General features: G+C 40.1%; 1 protein-coding gene across 4 annotated transcripts; it reads right to left on the bottom strand.

Annotated features, from left to right (window-relative positions):
- Positions 1–335: 335 nt before the first annotated feature.
- SOCS6 (suppressor of cytokine signaling 6) lies at positions 336–23,394 on the bottom strand. Of its 4 annotated transcripts, none has more exons than XM_053396625.1 (2): positions 23,346–23,394; positions 336–5,061 (listed from the first exon to the last, which is right to left on the bottom strand). In XM_053396625.1, exon 2 carries the CDS (start codon positions 4,936–4,938, stop codon positions 3,331–3,333), a length of 1,608 nt encoding a protein of 535 aa, XP_053252600.1. In that variant the 5' UTR covers positions 4,939–5,061; positions 23,346–23,394; the 3' UTR covers positions 336–3,330. The 4 variants fall into 4 exon arrangements, with proteins under 4 accessions (XP_053252600.1, XP_053252599.1, XP_053252602.1 ...); XM_053396624.1 differs by lacking the exon at positions 23,346–23,394 and adding an exon at positions 22,848–23,112; XM_053396627.1 differs by lacking the exon at positions 23,346–23,394 and adding an exon at positions 18,616–18,640.
- Between the last annotated feature and the right edge of the window lie 2,028 nt (positions 23,395–25,422).

Genomic DNA, 25,422 nt, shown 5'->3' with positions numbered 1-25,422 from the left:
GAAATGTACTCATTCCTTTATGTAATACATGGGTGCAACTCACCTCAAGGAGCAATTGCCCCCCAAATGCCAAACTGAAGCTTGGAAATACATAGAGCAGAAGCCACTCATTCTGTCTGTCTTATTGTCCTAAGCAGTTTTGGGCCAGAAGATCCTCCAGGGCAGATGGTGTTGGATTACACTTTAAATGTTTCCCCACCTCCTGAACAAGCTTGGTCACTTGCTTCAGGACCATTCAGAGCAGAAACAAAACGCCAGCATCAGTGCTGCATTTATGTCTGCTCATCCACGCTCAGGTATTTGCTAGGTGGCTGTCAGCAGCAAGAGATAAAATAGCTGCTCCTACTGGTCAGTTTTTCCAGCTGGACCACTTGCTTAGCCCAGATGTGTTTGAGGGAAAGTGTATGCATTGGTGGTTGCTGCTCTAGCTGATGAGAGGTTGGCTTGCTAGGAGATGAAGGCCTAGCAACGGGAAGGACAAAGGCAGATCTAACAATTTAATACTTTTATGGAGTATATGACTATAGGTTGCCATTTATCGGGACACAATGTCTTCCCCAAGTCCACTAAACTGCACAGTGGAAGAAATCAGCTGCTCCTGTAGAACTGTGCTACAAGAGCAAAGAGGAAAGCGGTGAAAAGCTAATCGGTCAGCATTGCAAGAACCACCTCTGAAAACCTGTTTTTAATACAAATGAACTGAAGAGAGTATGAGAAGGAATGCAGAATGCAAGTTCATGCTGTCTCAGAACAGCAATATGACTGGAACATTAGAGATCTAAATATACAACTCATATGGAACTGTAATACCATCATAACTCGTAACATCATTATTTAGAGTTTAGATACCAGGATAATGTTTACTTTTGACCTTTGCCATAATACAGATTATTGTTCCAGGATACGTTTTTACTCCAACCACACAGATTTTTATTTTATTTTTGCATTTGAAGGGGAAATACCCCGCACCCACCCCCCAAATGACAAGGGTATTAAGCTAACAAGTATGCTTCCTATTGTATAAAATGGATTACTTCTTTCTTCCTCAGACTCAAAACACTGTACCATAGTATATATTATTGTGCCTTTTGTGTATAAAATTTGTAGTCTTGCTTTGGGGGTAAAAATCAGAAAACCAAATGAAGATTTTGCATAAATATCAGGATGGCAAAGCCAATAAGTGACACACATGAATACTTTGCTCAGGAATTTAAGAATACATCTCTCTAAATACTCCCCACACCTCAGAACCTATTTGAACTGGGCAAGAGAGACACTTCCACCTCTCACTCCCACAGCAAAAGTCATGCTTTGCCTCTGATATTCTTTTTAAACACTATGATCTAAAAATATTTTTTTAAAAAATAGAAGTTTAGCATATCGATTCAGGCAACCCAGGATGTGGCACCATTGCAGCACCTTGCAGCAACACTGTACTTTAATATTATAAACTCATTCAGAGCACAAAAAAGGCTAGGTAGAACAAGCAATAGAGAATTATCCAGAAACGAAGATTTTTCAAAACTTTATCACCCTTTAATATTTTTTTACTAAACAGAAACGTATTCAAATTTTTGAGATGGGAAGATGAAAAAGAAAATTACTAATGGCCATATCTTTCAGAGGATAGGAGGAAAAACATAAAACTAAAACAAGACATATGAAAATGGCACAAAATAAATTTTGTAACCTACAAACTAGCCTCCAAAATACTACTTTTTTTCTCCAGAAATTTCAGAGCTCAGTTTCCTGCTTGCTAACATTTTGATTAACTAGATCTTTCCTTAATGCAAACAGGAATACTTCCTTTCCACCATATAATGCTCGGCAGAAGCAGTCCCATGAGTACAAATCTTAATGGCCCCAATCCAAAGTTAGGTAGTTACATTTAGGTCCAGCAGCAACTTCTCCTGCTGGTTTCTACAGAACCAACTTCTGGATTGGATCCATTGTGTAAACTATGTAAATCTATCTTCCTCTGGAAAACCTAGTGCAGGATTTTCCCATATCTCGCATATTAAATGGAACTGCTTTTCCTTGTTTTGAATAAGACTAAGCAGAAACGAGTCTGGTAACGCACTGGAATATTTCCTATAGGGATTACGCCATAATGTAATCAATTCGGTCTTAATTTCAAAACATGCAAGGTTTTTTAAAAATGAAACTTTGGGGATAATTTTAATTTATTCTCTTCCCATCTTACATATTGAAATGAATATAATGATGGAAAATGCATGCTAAGCAAATAAAAAAACATTTAAGGGCATTATCTAGCAAAGTTAAGTACTTGCTAATCCCATCAATTTCTATGGGAGAAATTTAAGCATGTGCATAACTCATCTATGAAATTAATTAAATTTGAATTGGCTTAACTTTGGCTAGATGATGTCTCAGTTTTGCAGGAAATATGGGGTAATGTTTAGATCTTCTGGTCAAATAATAACTTTTAAAATCCTACTGGCAAAGAACCCACTATGTTGAAATTATCCGAAAAAGGATAGATTTCAGTTATCCGACCATGTGCTACCATAGCTTAGTCAAAATCAGTTTTACAGGGATATCAAATAGTTTTAAAAAATGGCTTCTGATTTACATTAACTTTTGTCTAAATACAGAATACTAGCAATATTTTTTTCCCAAGTCTGTTTTGAAAGGCTGTTTTTAAAACTTAAAAAAATGGTTAAGAATTAACCAAAAAAAGCGCAAAACAATATATATACAATCTTTGAAACTAGTTTAGGAGAAAGGAGGCTTTCAAAACATATGTTGCATAACTGTTGCGTCACACATTCCCTCCAGCCCACAGTTAACTTTATATTTTTAATTAGGATACTGGGAAATCTTTCTCAGCATACATCTAAATTCTGTATACTGGCACAATTTTTCCACTTTTTTAAAATTCAAAACAAAACAAAACCAGGCTGTTTGAAAAAGACAAAACATATCCCATCAAGTGTCAACTTTTACTTATGGTCGAAAACACATGAAATGTGCTTCAAATGCATAAAAATCACAGTGGATTAGCAGCAAAGGAGATGGGGAGTTTTAGGAAAACTTTTATCATTCACATTGTGATTATTTTGCACACTGAATGAAAGAAAGCTATTCACTCTCCTAAAAAATATATGCTGAGATCATTATTTTAAAACATAAAACCCAGACCACCCATTAAACAAATAAAAATGAATTACCCTTCTTTATGCACAAAATGAAATTATGGCAGCAAAAGACCGATAGCAATTAAAGTTTGTAAACGGTATTTCAATCTCTCTTCTTTATTTTATTTTGTTGTTGTTCCCAAAGTGCAAGATGCAAGGTTCCCATAAGCCTTCAGTAGTGCTTTTCTTGTAAATAATCCTTCATTTTGTTTGGCAAAGGCAGTTTCTGAATCAGATCTATTCTGGTATACTGGCGTATAACAAAGCGACACAGATACTGCAACGAGCGCACCTGCATAAAACGAGATACTGGATTGGTCAGTCTGACTGGGTAAGTTGTAGATCCAGGCAATCGAGACCTTGAATAGCAAAATGCTCCATTTTCAGAGTCCCTGATGGAGTGTTCAATGAGATCAACTATAGAAGTATGTCCCTCCACATCTGGTTGTTCATAAAAGCTAAATCTGCCATTTGAATGCTCAATTCTTGTATGAAGAGTTTTCCCATGGGAACGGAAACTCAAACTTAAAAGATAGCGGTCATCAGAGCTATCTCGTACAAGAAACGAGCCATCAGGAACATTGGCCAATTTTCCTTCTGCTTCCCATCGTGTAATTGGGCCCCAGTACCACCCTTGCTTTGCAAGTTTTTTCAGTTCTTCCGTGAGGCTGGTCACAACCATAGGGCCACTGTTTTGTACAGAATCATAAACTCTTCCAACTCCAGGTGCAGAGTTAGGATCAAAATTCAAATGGCAACGCATACTTTCAGCCACATGGACATCTGTGGCGTTTAGGCCATTAAAGTTCCTTTGGATTTGATTATTCTGTATTGGAGGTAGCAACGGAGAGAGCGGAGGAACATCACTGTGATTGACTCTAGAGCTTTGCAACATGACTCCTGTGGTACCAATTAATAAACCACTCACTGCCTGGTCAACAAAGATATCTGGGGTAACTACTACATCTTGACTCACTGGACCCTCTTCTTCGTGAAATGCACTGCCACCCATTTGAGAAGAAACCGTCGAAACCTCCATGGGTGAGGAACTATCCAAACAGTAACTACGTGATCCTTCCAAAGGATACATTCCCTCATCTAAAGGCACAGTATACTGAATGTAGTCCTGAGGCATAAGTCCAATAACTACAGGCACATGTTCATCAATATGGAGATGCAAATCTCCATTCTGAGATTCTGTACTTTTCAATGCATTGTTTTGTTCCTGGAACACACTGTCGGACTGCAAGTCATGGAAATCTTTGCGAACACCATTCAGTGCAGGGCTTGGATTTGAGGAGTGGACCAAGGCCTTTACTTTCACTTCCATTTTTATACATGTTTCTTCTGAGTTTGTTGGACGAAGCGGCCACGGAGTTGGGCTGTAATGGTGATTTCGGAGGGATGTAGATCTAAGAGGTCTCTGAGCTCTCACATCTTTGAAGGTTATTGGAGCAGAAGAAGAAGAGAAGGTGTCATCATCAGCAGAGCTAACAGATGGCGTGCTACCTTTGCCGCCTTTCTGCTTTTGTTTTGCTGAAAGCCGCCTTTTTAACGTACCCATTAAGCTTTCACTCTTCGATCTGTTTTTTCCACCTTTCTCATCTTCACTGTTGATGTCACAACTCGGCAAATCTTTACCATAGCAGCTACCAAACAAGGAGTCATCTTTTCCAAAATCATTTAACGATGGCTGTGCAACTACAACGAAGTCACTTTCATCTTTGCTCTTATTTAAATTAAAAGACTTACGAATGGTCTTGAGACTAATTTTCTTCATTATGAAAGTACAGCAAATCTGGCAGTTTGACTCTTCTGAAGTTCTGCCCCTAAAGCATGTAATGCAGGAGCGTCTTCATTGATGTGCGTTATCCAGTCTCATTTAACTTCAAAGTCCCATTTCCTGTAGGGAAGAGGAGAAAGACACATTATTTTATGTATTTGGAAAGACACATTATTTACACTACAGCAATGGTAAAGAGATCTACATACCCAAAGTATAAGCTTAAAGGAACATCAAGAAATATCAACATACTATCATATGCCATTTTTATTTGCAAACTATATTATATATTTTTTATTGTATTCATCTTTGATTTGTTGTTTGATCAGTCTTTTGAGGCTTAAGCTTTGGATTAAAATTACAACAGACCCCTTCTGTTCACATTTTGAAAGAAACTGAGTATCTTTCATGACTCTCCTTTTCTGTAGAAGGTGCATACTCTGAGAATGTCCAGTTTTATAAACACTTCCTGCAAGGGGTGAGTAAAGAAAGAAGAAAATGTAGATATCAGGTTTCCATGAACGGATCATGCAATATACAATGACACATTACTGATGACTCCTCTAGGCATTGCAGGTTTACAGAGTAGGTAAAGAGCTTTCTTTCCTCTTTTAACACTGAGTCAACATTAGCTGTACACTTCTATATAATCAATGGCAGCACTGATATAAGGAAAGCCTGGCTTCTATTCCTGCCTTTTGTGACCCTTAATGAATTCACTAATTGCAATCTCTTACTTTCTCCTTAAGAACTCAATAGAAGTTATTCAACTGCAGAACAGGAAGAATATTATCTCCCATCATGAGTTACTATTTTACTGGCAATTGGCCAGCCCACATTTAGTGCAATATGATTCACCTTGTGCTAGGAATCTCCTTCCTGCAAATGTTATGATTTGCTACCTGTGCCTCTGATATTGGTAACTGTTATGTGAATTCAGCATGAACTCAGCTCTCAAAGTCTAGAAAGAAGCCCAAAATAAAGTCTGTATGAGCTAAAAATGCACATTATGCACACCAGTTTCACCTTGGTCCAAGAAACACTCCTCCCATGATGTTTCTCGCAATCCCTCTCCTGCAGCAGCTTCTTATAAAGCTTCCAAGGAAAAGGGGTAGGGTAGCTGTAAACACATAGTTTTTGAACGTAGTTCAATTTTCTTAACTGTTCCACTAAGAGTAAGTATTAATTTTTCAGAGTCATTAAAGGAAGGATTATGCATGATGAATAGACAACATTCTAGGATTTCTTCTTATGTATTTTTGTCTGAAATATCTTAACTATACACTTAGGACAGCATTTTTGCATGCAGCTTTAGTGTTCAGCTTCCAGATTTTCCAGCAAGACTAGAACTCTACACAACAACCTTTGATACCAGATTAACACATTTATTGCTTAGATACCCATTTGACAGTATCTAATAACACTATTCTGGAAAGTACACAATAAGAGCTTCCCACTGAGCAAGTTTTTATTAACGGAAAGACTGCACATCTGATATTCTAGAAAGGTAAAACCAATGCCCTTTATAAAAGAAAACTTTGTATCTAAACATTTCATTTTAATTTGTCATTTCTAATAACCTTCAGTTTTTGTTGAACCTTTACAAAATCACACCAACACTGTGGTTAATTTAGCCTTTGCATTAATAGTCCTTCAAACTAACATTTTATTCTTACATATTTTCAGTATAGCTTTTATTTTATTTTTTAGTTGTACTGATAAAGTAGCTTTTACTGTTTATTATAGCTATTTTGCTTTAAAGCATTTGAAATTAGAAACATTAAATTCTAAATAAAATATCTGACACACAAACATTTCTTACTGTAACATACTATCAGTGAAACCCTAGGAAACTTTATTCAGAATAAAGTAAAAGTCTGTTCAAGAGGGAATACTCACTAATAAGTGTGCTTTTGATTGCAGCCTAAGTAAATTTCCAGTACTTGTGGAGCAATCATAGGAGCTGAAAAAGTGTATCAGACTCCAAATTGTCTTGTCAAATCTTCTACATCTTACACTGTATTTGAGATTTAAATATTTTTTTTGGGGGGGGGGGGAGATCTACTGCTGTTTTGGGATATTAGTCTTTATCTCCAGGCAGCCAATTTATTTAATGTAAAAGATTCAGAAACTATGACTAAATTGATTTCTACAGCACTTACAGTGTGATCCGCAAACCACTTCATATGGAATAATTACACAACACTTATCTTACTTCCTTAATGGCTCTGAAAGGATTCAAGAGCAAGTATTCTGGATTAGGACATTCTCACAATTAGTGTGCGGCAGAATAACCTTGTGTATGCTGCAAAGTACCAGATTGTCTGCGCAAAGATAAACGTCATTTAATCAATTACAGCTCTGACCTAAAGCTACTGATTTCACTGAGAAGACTCTCACTTATTTTAATTGGATTTGTCTCTGGCCTTGCAACAGTCAGCCACTGACTTTGTATTTAACCTTGAGAATGTTCAGGTCCCACTGACCTTCTACAGGTAAACAAATAAAAATATGCCTAGAAGATAACAGAGTTCAACTGAAAACAACTCTCTAATTATTAAGTAATACTGATGAATTGGAATAATTCCCTACAGTGAAATTCATCATTGCTTCCTGTTTATCTTCTCTACAATAATTCTGAGGAAATTTGCAACAATTACAAATTTCAAGGAAGTTTTAGCAGCAGTCCTAAATTTTATGCTTTGTATCATTATCAGACTTCCTTAAAAGCAAGTACACCCAGTTCAGATGTAATGCTACACCATGGTTCAATATTACAGCAGCAATGAGTCAGCCCTTTGTATTTGGCTCAGGCTTTTTAGAACTTTTTGTGTTATGCTTTATCTCTGTTTTAATATTGAAAATGCTGTATAATATACACGTAAGTTCTCATGTCTATGGTGGATCAGCCTCTTGAGGCAGATTAACAGTCATTAATGTGATTTGTCAGTGGTCTGTGAATTTAAATGTAATGTCAAAACACAATTGGTTGCTGAATAAGGAATTATGAAGCAGAGACTTAACACTCTAGCTTTCCTATGGAGAACGGCAAAGAAGTAGCAAGGCTGGCACATCAGTAGAGCTAATCTGGGACTCCCATCATTGTAGCAGGTCATTGCAGATGTATCAGTGTTCATACCCAGAAACCTTATTTGTAGGTCATTAACAAATTTGTTCTCCAAGCCAAGAACTACTGTCACAATCATTTTGCCTACATGTAAATAGGGCTGCCCAATACATCACCATATCGTTGAATACCTGTATTGAGATAACATCATGATAAAGTGTTTCAACAAGGCAATATGCTTCACCGGTATCTTTCCACTTAAAAAGGTAAAGGGACTCCTGACCGTTAGGTCCAGTCGTGACCGACTCTGGGGTTGCGGCGCTCATCTCGCTTTATTGGCCGAGGGAGCCGGCATACAGCTTCTGGGTCATGTGGCCAGCATGACTAAGCCGCTTCTGGTGAACCAGAGCAGCGCACGGAAACGCCGTTTACCTTCCCGCCAGAGTGGTACCTATTTATCTACTTGCACTTTGACGCGCTTTCAAACTCAGTTAATTATGCAGAGGAACACCCCCTACCCCCCACGGCTAGACAGTAAACAAAGAATGGAAAAGCAATTCTTTCTTTCTTTCCCCACCAATGAAAAAAAGAGGGGGAAGAGTTTGTTTTATTTTATTGCGGTGTTTATGTTGTTGGTTCCCCCTAAACAGCTTTCCTCTCTATCCAAAAGGGTTTTTTATTGTATAAAGGAAACTATCTTTTTACTTGCTTGCCCTCCCTTTGATAAAAAGGGAGAGATTGGTAGAATGAGGACTTTGAGGGGGGGCCTTCGGTGTGGGGGGGGAGTGGAGGGAAGATTTATGCTGAAATGGGAGGTTGAGTACTATGTGAGAATGACGGGGAAAGTGTTTTTTGGTACACAGTGCAAGCAAATGCATGTCTACTCACAAGCAAGTCCTCCTGAATTCAATGAGGCTTACTCCCAGGAAAGTAGAAGTTTAGTTGAACTCAGAGGGGCTTATGCATGCATAGATTTCACTTACTGTATTTTTCTGTCTATAAGACACCCCTATGTATAAGACGGGGGGGCTCAGATTTAAGAAAATGGAGGAAGATGTATCCATGTATAAGATGCCCCCTAATTTTTGACATTATTTTTAGGGAACAAACCTAGACTTATACATGGAAAAATACGGTAGATCTCTGAGTGGGGAAGCAGATGGAAGTTTATTTAATATTTTTTATTAAATCTACTACTTCCTTAAATTTTAAAGCCCTCCACTGCCACAGGGAGCTCCGTCAAGGCCCTCTGCTGCTGCAGGGAAGCATGGTACTGCTACGGGGAGGTACAGTGGGACCCTTTGCACACCCTCCGCCATCATGGAATGGAAAGGGCGAGACTCTCTGTCACCTCTGTCGCCACAAGGCCCCCCACAACAGCAGATATATATCGTAATATATCAAGATATTGTGATATTTAGCTGGTGATATATCATGATGTTGAAAACCAATTGTCGGCCAGCATATTCTCAGTTCCTCTTCCTTTTGCATGCAACCTCCTCTCCTGCAAATGGGGGGTGCACATTGTGCAAGTCATTCAGGCCTTCTGCAGAAGTGGAATAACTACCATAGTGCTTTTTCCTACTCTTCCATTATCTGAGTTAAATCTTTTTGTTTTACTTTTAGAACAGAAATTATCTGATGCCCTGTAAGGTTGGATACTCTTTAGCCATTTTCTGGATTTCCCTGAACTCAAAGGAAAAATAAAGGCCTGATCTGGATTGCCCTATTGTGATTTACAAATAACATACAATTTATATCCTAAATACTTTATTTTAAAAGTAATTAAATCATGAGACATTAAGAAGGAAGAAATCAGAAGTGACTGTAAAATATTGAGGGAGGGGGATCAATGCTTTTCCATCTCTTCTCTTAAGATCTGAAAACTTCCCGTTCCGCCTTCAAACATCTCCATGCCTTATTTAACATACATTCAGACACATCAAACTTCAGAAACATGAAGGTTGAATTAGAAAATCTGCCTATCAACAAAAGTGCTGTCAGCACAGCTAATAACTCTTACAACCTTTTATAAAACCTGCTGCAATATTCACTTTTGCAAATTGGCACAAGTGTGACAGAAACACAACAAAGCCTCTCATGTATGAAACATTTTTGTATCATTAAAGAGTCGAACAGCTTGTACACAGAATGACAGCAGAATATATTTATTATTGTGCTAGAGTGAAGGTTGTAGAAGCTCTTTAAGGTATACAGCGCCTTCTTAAAAAGCAAAATGCAAGTCCAGTGTCTCAAAAATACAGGCTCCAAAAGCCCACCAGGTTCATGCTCTAAAGCTTTCCCACCTTGCTTCCCCGCAGCCTCAGGTACAGTAAATGTCCAAATTTGCATTTGACCTTGTCTGTAACATCTAATTCGGGTTATAGTTTTGAAACATATACAGAAGCAGTAAGGACACTTGTACCAGTAAAGCACCATGCTTTCTTCACCTAATTATGGAAAAGTCCTACTTTAACTTAATAGTCTTTGACAGAGTGTCAGGTTTTAAAAGGTAAATGCCAAAACAGAGCAAATGGTGGAAAGTCAAGTTTTACCAGCTTAACAAAATATAAGGGTAAAGGTAAATAGACAACTTGTTAAAAGGCATATCTTCATTTTTATATAGTATCCTCTTTTTTAAAAAAAAGATACTAAACATGAATTGTAAGTTCCATGTTCTATCACCGCCGTACACTGTTGCCAGCTTTCCACATTCTGACATTACAAAATACCCAGTTGCTTTTAAAACTTTTCTCATTTTTTGATACCAACACATTTTCTACTTTTAAAAACTATTTTGAGCCATTTTCAATAGATATGATACTACTGGGTATTCTGGAGGTTCACACATTGGGAACAAATATATGGAAATCTTCCATGATTTCAGATCAGAAAAAGTGATATGCATGGGTGCTACAAAAGTTCCTACCTGGCATCAAAGCCTGTTATTTGTGTTTTAACTAGAGGCTTCTAACCCACTTTCAAACTGCTAGTGGGACAGTATCAGATGAGGTGGTCTGTTGTGCACGTCATATGTAAACAATGACACATCTGTTTTGCAATCATTAAATGGTTCTCGTAAGGTATGCAATTTACTTTTTGAGAAATTATTTTCAAGGGCACACTGGTGTTTAGAGAACACAATTTCAATGGCATCAATATAAAACCCACAAAGAATAAGAAACTCGGGTGCAATAATCTAGAATTGGTAATACATTTTATCAAGTTGTAGCAAATTCTGTAAAAGTTCAGCTGGTGTATCTGGCTTACATATAATGGGGAATTCCCTGTTCAGGAAGCTTTTGAAGGCACAGAATACTTTTGATGAATCAAAAAAGAAGTTGGTCCATCTATGTTAAATAGCTACAATGTGATGTTCACATTGTTACCACTACAGCAGTTTCCTTCCAAGGTCTGCAAAGTAGAATCTGAAGAACAGTACAGAAGATTCCTATCCTTACAACATTACAACATCAAGATAACCCAACTGTTATAAGTGATGCATATGTAATAATTAGTGCTTAGCAACATGTAAACTAAGTCATAACACTGGTATTATCAATCATATTACAACTACAATATATGCGAAGTGAATACATTTAAAATCAAAATGATGTACCATAACATACAAATTGCTTTTATACTACACTGCCACTAATTTGCAAATATTTCTGAACTGTTTATAAAAACGGGCTTATAAATATTACTTTTCCATTCAATTATATCAAATAATGTTCCTGATCTGACACGCTTCGGATGTGGAAATTAAAAATCCTGTGTCAGATACGTATGCAGCAAGGAAACAGGCTCCACTGACACCCTCAAACAATAGTGAATATATTTCTGTGTATATTTGCATCAATTTCCATGTAGTATATATCTATAAAAAATGAATTATTGCTTCTGTTGATATAACTTAATATTACTAATAGTTATATTTTGTCAGTCGACTATCTGAAGGTACTTCCTCATACATAAACAGTTTTAGTCATGAATATGTTTACAACTATTACTGAAAGTGATTGTGGTGCTTGGCAGTGTGAAGCCTATTGTCAAAACTGAGGAAACACTGTTAGAAGAGGCAAGCACCTCTGCCATGATACACTTGTTTGCTGATGTACAGTCCTATAGGAAACTCACTGTATGAGATGCAAACTGCAGTAACTGTTCCAAGCACACATCCTAACATATGTTGCTAATCTGGACATGCCCCCAAAGCAGGATTCAAAATTGCTCCTCAAAATCTTTAGTGTAGATAACTGAGAATTCGTAATTTATTTGTACAGTCGTACCTCGGAAGTTGAACAGAATCCAATCCAGAAGTCTGTTTGATTTCCAAAACGTTCGGAAACCAAAGTGCGACTTCTGATTGGCTGCAGGAAGCTCCTGGACGTTTGGGTTCCAAAGAACATTTACAAACTGGAACACTCACTTCCGGGTTGCGGTGTTCGGGAGGCAAAACCTTTGACTCGCAAGGCATGACTGTATTCTATCCATTTATTTGGATTTACTTCTTTCACCTTTTTAAGCCCTTTGCTTTTCCAAATAAGAACTTACATATGATATGAAGGGTTATATAAAACAAAACAAAATCAAACTTCCATTATAAAGACAGCAACACCAAGCCTCAACTCCAAGGAGCATCAAGTTCCAAAGGCCTGGAAGAATGTATTTTACCTGTCATCTAAACACAGCTACCTTAAAGAGGGGATTCAATACAAAGGAGGTACTGCCAATGAGAACACCCTATCTTGTGTCAGGACCATAAAAGTGACCTTCCAACAGATCTTAGCTTGGGTGTCTGTCAGATTTTAGGGGAAAAAAATATTCTGTCAAATATATAGGTCCCAGGTTGTTTTGGGCTTTATAGACCAATGTTAAAACACTGAATTGGACTGGGTAGCTTACTGGAAGTAGTGCAATAAATCAGTATACAATCATAAAAATGTAGAACTGGAAGGGACCACAAGTCATCTAGTCCAACCCCTTCCAATGCAGGCATATTTCAGTACCAGGAAACTCCCTGAAGAGGGCATGCCACAACTGCGGGGCTACCAGAGAGAAGGCCCATTCTCTTATAGCCAAACTCCAAACAGCTCTCAGAGGAAGCTCAGAGAAAAGGACTTTGATGTTGATCTTAGGGTCCAAGTAGGTTCACATAGGGAAAATAGTCATTTCCAGTTATTCAGGACCAAGTCCTACTGAACTTAGTGGAATAAACACGCTTATAATCCTACATTAAATCTGTCTACTTTATAAATAATTACATATTTGGGACCAAGTTACCTAAGAGAATGCCTCAACCCATACATCCCTGGCTGGAAACTGTGCTCTTCAGATGGGGCACAAATGAGATTTTCACATGCCCCAGACATGAGCTTAGTTTGTATTAGAAACGGGAATTTGATGCTGCAGCTGCAGCCGTCTGCAAACAATTACCATCTGAAATTAAACAGGCATCCAGCATTGTGATGTTTAGATGCCTACTGAATATGTTTTTAAGAAGGCTTTCCCTATGGCATGACCCAGTCATTTATGAAATATTAACTGTATAGCTGTAGGAACGGTTTTATTATAGTCAGAGTTTGTCAATAAGGTTTTAATAATTTATATTTGTGTATTTATTTTTATCTTGCTGTACATAGCTTTGAAGCAGTTTATAAATTTGTAAAATAAATAAATATGAAAATAGCACATTTATGCTCATGCTATCAAGGGCTGAACCCAAAGTCCTACAAAATAGTTAACATAAATAAAGAAGTGCATGTTAGCAACTGCCTGGTCCATTGCTCCAACTCTAAATAGTAACTCTTAAGCAAGTTTTGAATCATACCAAATACAGATCCTTGCAAAGCAATTTTCTCCAGAGTAAAGAGCATGCTACTCTTAAGCTCCCTGAGTTATGCAGCACGGAAGGAGCTGACAGTGTGTGAGATCTATATAAATAAAATCTTGCAACTTTTTGTCTTTTTTAAAAAAGGGGGAGAACAATGCAAGAGATGAGAACACGATGTCAGCACAATTGCATGAATAGTTAATCACCCTCCAAATGAGAACAGACAAAGGTTTCAATGTCACATTTTTATATTTTGCTGTCTTCAGCTAGCAGATATTAATAAAAGAAATTCCCTTTTGATTTTGTAATGTCTGAGAGAAGTTTTGCTACTATAAATGCTTGCAAAGATCTGTAAGAGTGACATTACAGCTGAGATAGATGGCAGATTTGGCCAAAAGATTTCATTCTACAGCCAACTAACACAAGCCAAAAATTCCCTGTGACTCTGCATGCACAATCAATTTCATTGGGATGCTGTATAATTGGATCCTATACCAAATCAATTTGCAGCATCAAACTTTGTCTCTTCAACCATCTGAATCAGACATATTTACTATAAAGCCCCTGTTCTGAATATTTAATACCTGTATAACCTTAAGGCTGTCTGTATGTGGGGCTGTGATGGATGCAGGGGGGAAAACACCTTCTGATTGAGATGTGTCACTGGGAATACACTGCACTAATGCTCCCAATTGTGAGGTCATTCTTAGTTTTCTGACGTTCATTTACCTATAGCTATAATTCTAAGCACTTGATAAGGAGTAAGCCCCACTGAACACATTTCATAGCTATCTACAATATATAATAAGCTTGACTGGAACAAAATAATGAAGTATATTAATGGATAAATAACATGTGTAAAGAAATCTCAAGTAGATATAAAGGAAGGTTTTAGTTCTAAAAAGGGAGGCTATTTCATATGTACTTTCTCAATAAATTGAGAAATTGACCTGCCTTGACCAGCTTGGTGCCCTACCAATGTTTTGGACTACAATTCCTTTGTCCTAGCTAGAACAGCCATATGGTAATGAAACTGATGGGAGTGGAGGGAATCAGGTTGGGGAAGATTGCTACTGACATGTTCCTAACTGAACTTGTGGCTGTTAAATGGTGGGATCATGTGGTCAATTCAATACGGACAACGAAGTCTACTACCAAATGTCACACTTTTACTCCTCTAGCTGCCACAATGATGAACACAAAAGGGGAGGCAAATGTGTGCAAAGAAACAAGTGCACCGCATTTAGTAAATGTGCTGTAATAAATACACAGCTTTGTCCTGCGTATGTTGATCTGGAGATGTTTCACTGAGAAGGGGAGGAAATGGAGGCAGTGAGAGATTTTACTTTCTTGGGCTCCATGATCACTGCAGGTGGTGACAGCAGTCACAAAATTAAAAGACGGCTGCTCCTTGGAAGAAAGGCGATGGCAAACCTAGACAGTATCTTAAAAAGCAGAGACATCACCTTGCCAACAAAGGTCCGTATAGTTAAAGCTATAGTTTTCCCAGTAGTGATGTATGGAAGTGAGAGCTGGACCATAAAGAAGGCTGATCACTGAAGAATTGATGCTTTTGAATTATGGTGCTGGATGAGACTCTTGAGAGTCCCATGGACTGCAAGAAGATCAAACCTCTCCATTCTGAAGGAAATCAGCCCTGAGTGCTCACTGGAAGGACAGATCGTGAAGCTGAGGCTCCAATACTTTGGCCACCTCATGAGAAGAGAAGACTCCCTGGAAAAGACCCTGATGTTGGGAAAGATTGAGGGCACAAGGAGAAGGTGACGACAGAGGACAAGATGGCTGGATAGTGTTCTCGAAGCTACCAGCATGAGTTTGACCAAATTAGGTATTTCTCAAGTTTATTGAGTTAGTATGCTTTGATTGTGTTCTCGAAGCTACCAGCATGAGTTTGACCAAACTGCGGGAGGCAGTGGAAGACAGGAGTGCCTGGCATGCTCTGGTCCATGGGGTCACGAAGAGTCGGATACAACTAAACAACTAAACAACAACAAAATGCACCTATTTGCAAAATGAACCTGGTGAGTTTCAAATGCTGTAGCTTTAAAAATTATCATCAGTGAGATGATATGCCCAGCATGATAGGAAGCTAGCTACAGCTGTTTCAGGAAAGGAGTTAGGAACACCCTCTTTGCAGCCTATATTGATGACCAAGCTACTGCATTCTGTACTAGTTTTTTCTGAGCACTTTTCAAAGAAAGTCCTATGGAGAGTGCATTGCAGTAATTCAGATGTGATGCAATTATGGAATGGGTCACCATGGCCAGATCTGAATTCCACAGCAACAGACATTGATGCATCATCTCAGCTGGGCAAAGGCACTTCTGGCCACAGATGAGAACTTAGCATCCAGGGTGTCCATAAGAACTCCCAAGCTATGACCTGAGTTTTCAATAGGTGTGCCAAGCACAGTTGAATCCCAATTCCTGGATCAATATGACTGACCATAAGCATCTCTGCCTGGATTAAGATTCAATACATTTGCCCTTATTCAATCCATTGCTGCCTCCAGTTAACAATTCAGGACCTAAACAGCTTCCTTAAAATGAGAGGGAAAGGAGAACACAGTTGGTTGTGCCATCCACATATTGGATAACACCAAACTTCTGGGTGTCTGTCCCAGATGTTAAATAGCATGGGAACAAGCTAGAACTCGAAAGGGCACCATAGGCTGTGGCATCAAATAGATCTCCCACTAGCTTCTAAAACTGGTGCTCCAGGGAGGACTGGAACCACTGTAACACCATGCCACCAAGACCCATCCCAGATATCCAGTTCAGAATACTATGCTTGATGGCATGCCAAAATGTCCAACGGAACTAACAAAATGCATTTCTCCTGTACAGTTCCCAGTATAAATCACCAAGGAGACCAAACCTGTCTTGGTCCCAGAACTGGGCCTAACACTGGATTGAGATGAGTCTAAGAAAACCTAGAGCTGCAGACTCAGGCACCTTGATAAAATGGAATATTTAAAAACTTGCTATAAATTTTCCAGAACACTGGGATTAAGCGAAATGTTTTTTCTCCCAGTAAATGTAAACACATTTGCATTTTATGAAGCAAAAAAATAAAAATTCAATGATTTCTGCAGCAATAATACCTATATATTATTTTTTGAATTCTCTAACCCATTAGAGCAACAGAAATGTAAAAGCACAAATTTAGAGAGGAATATTTCCTGCTATTTCTTGATTCTTACAGCTTCTACTAATTGGAAAATCAAAGCAACAAAAGTATAGCATACTTTGATTTTTTCCCCACAAAGCTGAGGCAGGCCAGTTCACACATGTGTGTTAATTACCAGATAATTCAGCATCTGGTGACTAATGTGCCATCATATATCAAGCACCAGAGATAAAACTTTCATGTCACCTCAGAATTCGGTAGAGATGCCAGTGCAAGCAGATAAATAGGTACCACTGCGGCGGGAAGGTAAACAATATTTCCGTGGGCTCTGGCTTCCATCACAGTGTTCTGTTGTACCAGAAGTGGTTTAGTCATGCTGGCCACATGACCTGGAAAGCTGTCTGTGGACAAACACCGGCTCACTCGGCCTGAAAGCCAGATGAGTGCTGCAACCCCATAGTCACCTTTGACTGGACTTAACTGTCCAGGGGTCCTTTACCTTTTACCTTTACCTATTAAGTAATTATACAATGAAGAATCAAGAATATACATACATGTACGAACTGGCTCTCTGTCACAGGACTTGTTAGCTTCATTTTACCAGGGTAGCTATGATTTTGATAGAAACCTCCCCTCATAGTGCACTTCAGCTGCTCCTTCTAACATTATGGCAAAGGATTCTTTGATGACCTCTCATTAAAAGTAACAGAAGCTCTACCAAAGCCACTTTTACTGTTCACTAGAGAAAGAGGAATTAAAGAATTTTTGCTTATGTCACAGTTTATGCAGGAGCAAATCAGCAGGTGTATCTACTGTTGGTGGGCTGGCTCTCCTATGCTTGCTCAGTTCAAAAGTATGGCCACTGTGTAATGTATTTGCTGAACAGGGCTCTATAGGCTTAAAATAGCCTGTATCTGTTATCATACAACTTTTTATCCATGAAATGTTTTAACTAGAATGTTCCTCTTAATACTTGAAAGAAATAAAACATGCCCAACATCATAACATTTACCTGTTGGAAGATCAGAGGCATACATTTTGTCAATGACATTGCTGCCTTACTTAAACACAGTTAATGAATATTCCATTGCAAGATCTCAATGAGACTTCTTCTGATAGCATCATTATACTTTGTTAAAAAGAGGCACACATAACTTGTCACCTGAAGTCACTTACATTAAAGAAAAATGTGGTTAACGTCATGTATCTTTACAACTTGATGCAATTACACATGTTATGCATTATGTACTTCAACTGAAGTGTGTAGAGAACAAACCAAATCCATCTACGAACGCTTCCTCCAGACACAGAATTTTCCTGAAGTGCCATCAAAAGCCATACAATGCTGGTTATTTAATTTCTGTGTTCTGACAAAAGTTTTACTTACACAACATTACTTCTTTAGAGTGCAATTAAGTAGCATACAGCCTCAGATTTAAGTCCCACTGTATTCAATGTACATTACTCGCAGGTTAGTGTGCACATAACTGTTCTGTTATGCCACACTTTTACAGATTACAACCAAAGAGGCAATCCTGTGCTCACGTAACTGATAAGTCTGACTAGTCAGTAAGGCATACATATGATCAGACTCAAAAATTTTAATACTATACAGTTGTACCTCTACTTAAGTATCCCTCCGAATACGTAAACTTCGGGTTGTGAATGTGGCAAACCTGGAAGTGTATACTTCTGGGTTTCGCAGCATGTGCATAAACAGAAGCACTCTATCGTGTGCAGAAGCGGCACCTCCGGATACGGACTTTTCAGGTTGCGGATGGACCCCTGGAACGAATTAAGTTCGCATCCGGAGGATCCACTGTACAATGAATCCTGAATTTTCTGGTTTCCTGAATGGAAATGGGGAATATAGAATTCCTAAGTCCAAATTTACCAATAGGCAGTCTCATATTTAACTGAAAGAATATAATAAAAGCATTTGTTGTTGTTTAGTCGTGTCCGACTCTTCGTGACCCCATGGACCAGAGCACGCCAGGCTCTCCTGTCTTCCACTGCCTCCCGCAGTTTGGTCAAACTCATGCTGGTAGCTTCGAGAACACAATCAAAGCATACTAACTCAATAAACTTGAGAAATACCTAATTTAACTTTACAAAAGCAGGATTTCCTAACCACAAGGAGATCAAATGCCACCTAAAGCTGGGACTTTATTATTTGAAGGTGCATGATGGATAAAAATAACCAATTTGGATTCTATGTACTTTTATTATCTAGCACACCTAAAATTAATATCTCCCTCTGTTTATATAAAAATTACCTCATTTCTCCTTATTCATCAACCCCATAACCAAAAGAACCTGTATGTTTCACCAAAGAATGGAAGCAGAACTGAATTACAGCTGGTTGTTATATTTGCAGAGATGGTGTCTTGGTCGTTATGCATGCATTTTCTTCTCAGGCGGCCACAGTGCAACATGAAACCTGAATGCAAATCATTTGAATGTCTGCTAGTTCCTCTCATGCTCCGCCTTAAAACTTGCCAGATGTAGACATGGATAGCTTAACTAACACCAGCAGCCCCTCCTGTCCCCTTCACCCCTTGCAGTTTTAACATCTAGCTTGATGAATAGTTCTCCAGAAATCAAAAGCTTGCACACAAATTTATGGCATTTTGGTGAGCTTCAAAAACTATTGCCCTAATATGGACTTTGTAATCAATATATATGCAATCAGATCCTTCCAATTATCTTAAGCTACAAAAGCATAAAACTTTAGCTTTTCCAAAAAAAGTTATTTGGTATATCTGAGTACCTTTACTCTTTGAAGTTTGATTAGGTTTGCCAATATGTTGTGTGCTTTCTATCTCTATATTTGCAATTGGAAGAAGTCAACAAGTGTCCTATGTTATTGAACTGCAAGATTCAACAGGAAAATTTAGGGAAGAAAATTATGAAGGTTGATTATATAAAGAAAAAGCAATTCATATGGCAGACTAGACCATGACAGAGCATGAGAAATTACATATAGGATAACATTCCTTTTTTACTATATGCAGTAACTCTGAGGGAGGAAGGGAATGCAATGTTTGTACAGTGGTACCTCAGGTTAACCTGAAACTGTTCTTAACCTGAAGCACCATTTTAGCTAATGGGGCCTCCTGCTGCTGCCACGCAGCCGGAGCACAATTTCTGTTCTCATCCTGAAGCAAAGTTCTTAACCTGAGGTAATATTTCTGGGTTAGCGGAGTCTGTAACCTGAAGTGTATGTAACCTGAAGCGTATGTAACCCGAGGTACCACTGTAAATATATGTAGTGGAATAAAGGTTCTCTTTAAATCAGTAGAGCTGTATATAGAGAAGCTCCAGAATGTTTAATATAATTGCAACTTTATGCAATAATCATACACTAGATACACATTTTTTGCAAAATAACAAAACTGCTATATTTAATCACCAGAAAAAAATGTAATTTCTCTCAGATTTACTCATTCATTACTTCCTGGAGTGTCCTATAGACTGTGCGCTTGTGCAAACATCATTGGCACCCATGCTACCACTGGCTGCAAGTGACAAATTCCCTTGGTTTGTTTTGAGGTTTGCTTGTTTCTTTTGTATAAAGAGACTGAGCCCTCAACACTGTACCACAGCAGCAGAAGCATTTAACGTAGCATTTTAAATAAGTGGGGTAGGGAAATCTCGTGAACACTCACGTACATGATACCTTCCCCATGTGTGAAATTGCTCCACCATTTATTGAGCCTTTATTTGTGTGATCAATGTTCAGTTTTAGGCTGTACAGCTCTTCGCTCCAGTGCTATATTACATATGCACCTCAATTTAAACAGCACAAGGAAGGCAAACAGACAGGTCATCTTGCAGCAAAGGCTTCCTCCCCATCTGCTGTTCTCACTGTAGAAACAGGATAGAATGCTGCTTTATTAGCATTGGTCTGGGCTTATGCTGCTACAGCACCAAGAACAAAATCAGATTTTATGTACGAAGAGTTCTTTGTAGGCTGCTTCTCTGCTAAAGGGATCAAAGCTCAGAATAATCAGAGTCTGTGTCAGGAGATCCATATCCCAAAACTCCTTCAAAGCACATAGTAAAAGCACAGAATCTTAAACAGATTTACTCCACCCTACTGATAAATTAGGCCATTGTGCTGAGAAAGGAGAGGTAGGGTGAAGAACAAAACTATCACTGACCTTTGTTTAAATTGTAGACCAACTAAGGACTATTCGGTAATACAGAACTGTCCTCTTTTATTTTCTTTTTTACAAATTTTATTATTTATTTTATTTATTAGATTTATATGCCACCTTTCATCCCAAGATCTCACGGTGGTTACTTTACATAAGATCTCAATTCAATAAGATCACATTTTCAAATAAAAGTCATTGTTTTATTGAAATTCAAGTTGGATTCATATTTTACTTGTGTCAACATGGTGAGATTATAGTAATAATTTTTCAGAATACAGAGATTAATCTTGATTGGCTAGTACTCTATCTGGAATCAAAGGTACCAATCCTAAACACCTGACTTGGAAGCAAGTGTCCTTGACTTCAGCTGAATTTGTATCATTTTGATTAATGGTCCGTTTCTCCTTTATCAGAACTTTGTCATTCTGTGCACCTTGATGCATGATATATATTACTACAACTGACAGGAAAGCAAACCATATGATAAAATAAGTTTAGCAAAAGTTGAAATACAAAGTACGCCGCCGTTGTTTTCAAAAATGCTTAAATAATAATAATATTTTTACTACTGCCCAAACAGCTCTGTGAAACCGAAAAGCTTGCATACTCCTATACAAACTGAAGTTCGTAACTGCTTTTAATCTTTTACACTTTGGGACCCTTATGACAGCTACTATCTAGTACTCAAAAAGCCAGAGACACTTTTCAAGATGGAGGTGGAGGATGCAGTGATGTGCTCTTTTAATGAGTGGCTACACCAGAGAGAGAGAGAGAGAGAGAGAGAGAGAGAGAGAGAGAGAGAGAAAATCATTGCACTCAGTTTGGTTGCGAAACTCAGAGGCCTACCTCAAAACAGAAACAATTCTCTGCAAACTTCACTGTTTCTGATGACAGAAAGAAGAAAAGGGTATGGGTCTCACAGGTTATAAAAAGGAGAGCTCTTAGGGTCTTCCCACTGTCAATCTCAGTCTCTCCCCCCCCCTTTCTCCCAGCTTGTTGTTACTCTCTGCAGCTGAAAGGAAAGTCAAAAAACTACACGGGAGAAAGCCAAAAAACGTCTGAAGCTGGGCAGTGTGCGTGGAGGGGGAGGAATTTAGGATCCTGGTTTGCAAAGACTAAACAAACAAACAAAACACCGCTTAGGGGCGTAACGCTGTTAAAAAAAAAGTTTGCGACCAGGGTCTCTTAGCTGAAGTACAGAAAGGCAAGTGATCCGGGTACAGAGCTGCTCGTTGTCTAGGATCGGGGAATGGCACAGGATGCCCACGCTCCTTGCGGCCCTGGAGCAAACGCCGCCCCGTTCTTCGGGCATTTCCTAGGAGGTTTCCATATGACAACACCCGGCCGAGGCGGAGGTGGGAGCGAGCGCGGGGAGGAGGAGGAGGGTGCCCTGCGCGAGGCTCCCACGCTGCTGCCTCCCCACCTCCCGGCCCCACTGCAGGCCGCGGCGCACCCTCTCGCCCCGTCCCTCTCTCTCTCCAGGCCCCGGCCGCGCCAGCCCGAGCGCCAGCCGGAACAAAAGGCGAGCGCGGGGCTGGGCAGGGCGAGCCGGCGGGGCCGCGCCAGGCCACTGCTCCGCGGAGGCCGCAGCTCCCCTCGCAACTCCGGGCCTGGCTGCCCAATCTCCACCGAGGCCTCGAGTCCCCTTGCGAAACATACACGGGAGGAGGGGGGGCAGGCCATGTTTACTCACCGGGAGAGGCTGGTGCTGGTGGTGCTGCTGCTGCTGCCGATAGCGGCGGCGGCGGCCGTGCTGCGCGGAGTGCAGGCCGGCCGGGCTCGAGCGCCGGCTCCGCCTCCGCCAGGCTCCCTTCTCGTCGGTCGCCTCCGCCGCCGCTTCCTCCTCCTCCTCCTGGCGTTGCAGTTTCCTCCGCCTCCTCTCCTCCTTCCTCCTCCTTCACCCCCCGTCTTCGCAGGGGCGCGAGGGGGGCAGCGAGGCCGCCGCCAGCCCACATGCAAGGAAGCTCCGCGCGCGCACGCAGTAGCAGCCACCCCCCCGCCCCGCTGAGGGGTACAGAGCCCAAGCCGGCGCTCTCCCTCTCGGCCGCCTATTCGCTGCCCACGGACGCCCCCTCCCCGTGCATAACTCGCCTTCGCTTCTTGCTCCCCGCGGACATTTGCCCCCCTTTTGTTTGTTCTCTCCCGGCGCCAGGCTCACTTCACGCAGCAGTTTGCTCCTCACTTTACTTACCCGGCTCTTCACCTGGGGCACAAAAGGCTTTTCCTCCGACTCGCCCCGCGCTGCCCGGCCTGCCTTTTCTCCTGTCTGGGTAGCAGCTCGCGCCCCATCCTCCTGCCGGGCAGCGGGCGGAGAGGCGCGCACTTAGCGCCCAGCCTAAGGGAGCCCCCGAAATGTGCTGGGGGTCGCCATCTCTCTCTCTCTCTCTCTCTCTCTCTCTCTCTCTCTCTCTCTCTCGGAAGTTAACTCGCCTTGGGAAGCGACGGCACGGCGAGTCAGGGAGGGCAGGGAAAAGTGGCCCAGCCGAAGGGACCGGCGCTTTTGCCTGGGTTGGGAAGACTACAAAATGCCCGTAGGTAGCCAGGCGGCCGCGGGTGGGGGACGCTTGCAGGAAGTCGGGGAGCAGACACGTGGAGCTGGGACAGGAGAGTTTGGGGCACCGAACTTGCGGGGAGCTGTCTGCCGTAGCAACTTTTTTCCCTTGGCTGAAGATTTGACTGGCTTTTGTTTTGTTGTAGCAAGTGGTCTGGGAAGGGATGTTACTGTGGGATGCTGCTGCTGCTGCTAAATTATTATTTGTACCCCACCCATCTGGGTTGCCCCAGCCATTCTGGGCAGCTTCCAATACTAAAGCTTCATATGTACCATAAATTTAAAGAATATTATTTTCCCACAGGGGAATGTTGGAAATTCTGGTTTACCACCCAGAGAGCTAAAATTCCCAACACTCTTCACAAACTACAGTTCCCAAGGTTCTTGTGGTGGATGAAATTACGCACCTGATCACACACACAACATAATGAGATGGTTGCATGTTGAGGTGCTACCAAGTAAGAACTATTAACTGGCAGGGGTTGTCCAAGGTCTCAAGAGGGGTCGGAGTATCACAGTGATGAATGTATTCCTAAATAAATAACTCCTGGATGTTTAAAACAGAGGTGGCAAGATACCTTTCTCCTGGTATGCTAGCTTTTTACTTGCTGGAAGATGTCTGTGTAGGTCAGTGTTCAAAAAAGGTACAAACAAACACAATCTCTAGTCTGAACTAGCATATTTTACCTCATTAGGGTAGTAATGCATGTGTAGACCAGGGACTCCTTCAGACAACCAGATCTGTTTGCATAAAGCTTAAGCAAAGTTTAGGCAAACTTTTTCAGCAGGGGGCCAGTCCACTGTCCCTCAGACCTTGTGGTGGGTTGGACTTTGCTTTGGAAAAAAATATGAACAAATTCCTATGCCCCACAAATAACCCAGAGATGCATTTAAAATAAAAGCACACATTCTACTCATGTAAAAGCACGCTGATTCCCAGACCGTCTGCGGACTGGATTTAGAAGGCGATTGGGCCGGATCTGGCCCCCGGGCCTTAGTTTGCCTACCCATGGCTTAGGCCATAACTGGGCTTCATGGAGTTCTGATCTGTTTGTAGGTTGGTTATACAGCAATGAGCTTTCAGCCTGATTTGCTTGTGTGGTGTTGATAAACCTTCCCATTTATCAGTTGTTCAGCCCACACTTCTCAGTGCATGTCTGACTCTCCTAACTGCTAAAAGTCTGCTTTTTTTTAGAAAAGTTGATTTGTTGCACCAGAGTAACAGAGTGCTAAATTTTCAGTAAGTGCTTGAACCTCTCTCACAAAATAGTGACTCTGTGTGGGGCCATCCCATGTCTGACTAAGCAGACAAGAAGGGAAAGTGAATACATGTGATAATGAAAGTTGAACTTTGAGGGTGTGGACCAGATCACCACTGTTAAGAAAAAAGTAGAACATGGGGATGGAGTTTGACTTGGGAGGTGAGGGTAAGGAACACGGGCAACTATCCTTTTTTTAAAAAAAAAAGATATTTATTGAGATTTTACAAAAACATAAGTTTACAAAATAGAAAAAAGTCATATAGAAAGAAAAAGATACAAAAAAGAGAACATAGAAAAATACATAAAAGAGAAAAAAGAAGAATAAAAATACAAAATACAAAAAACAAATAGCTAAAAAAGAATTAAAAACAAATCCGTTTTTTGTAACTTTAAACTCATTAGCTTGTTTCCTTGGCCTCCTCACACCTCCCCTTTTTGTATTCCCATTTAAATAA

The sequence above is a fragment of the Podarcis raffonei genome, chromosome 7 (genome assembly GCF_027172205.1).
Source record: "Podarcis raffonei isolate rPodRaf1 chromosome 7, rPodRaf1.pri, whole genome shotgun sequence".
In the NCBI taxonomy this organism is placed as follows: Eukaryota; Metazoa; Chordata; class Lepidosauria; order Squamata; family Lacertidae; genus Podarcis; species Podarcis raffonei.
This window is presented reverse-complemented; position numbering and strand designations above follow the sequence as displayed.

What these genes read in the sequence shown, in the direction of transcription:
- SOCS6 (XM_053396625.1), bottom strand. Translation starts at nt 4,938, where the DNA reads ATGAAGAAAATTAGTCTCAAGACCATTCGTAAGTCTTTTAATTTAAAT.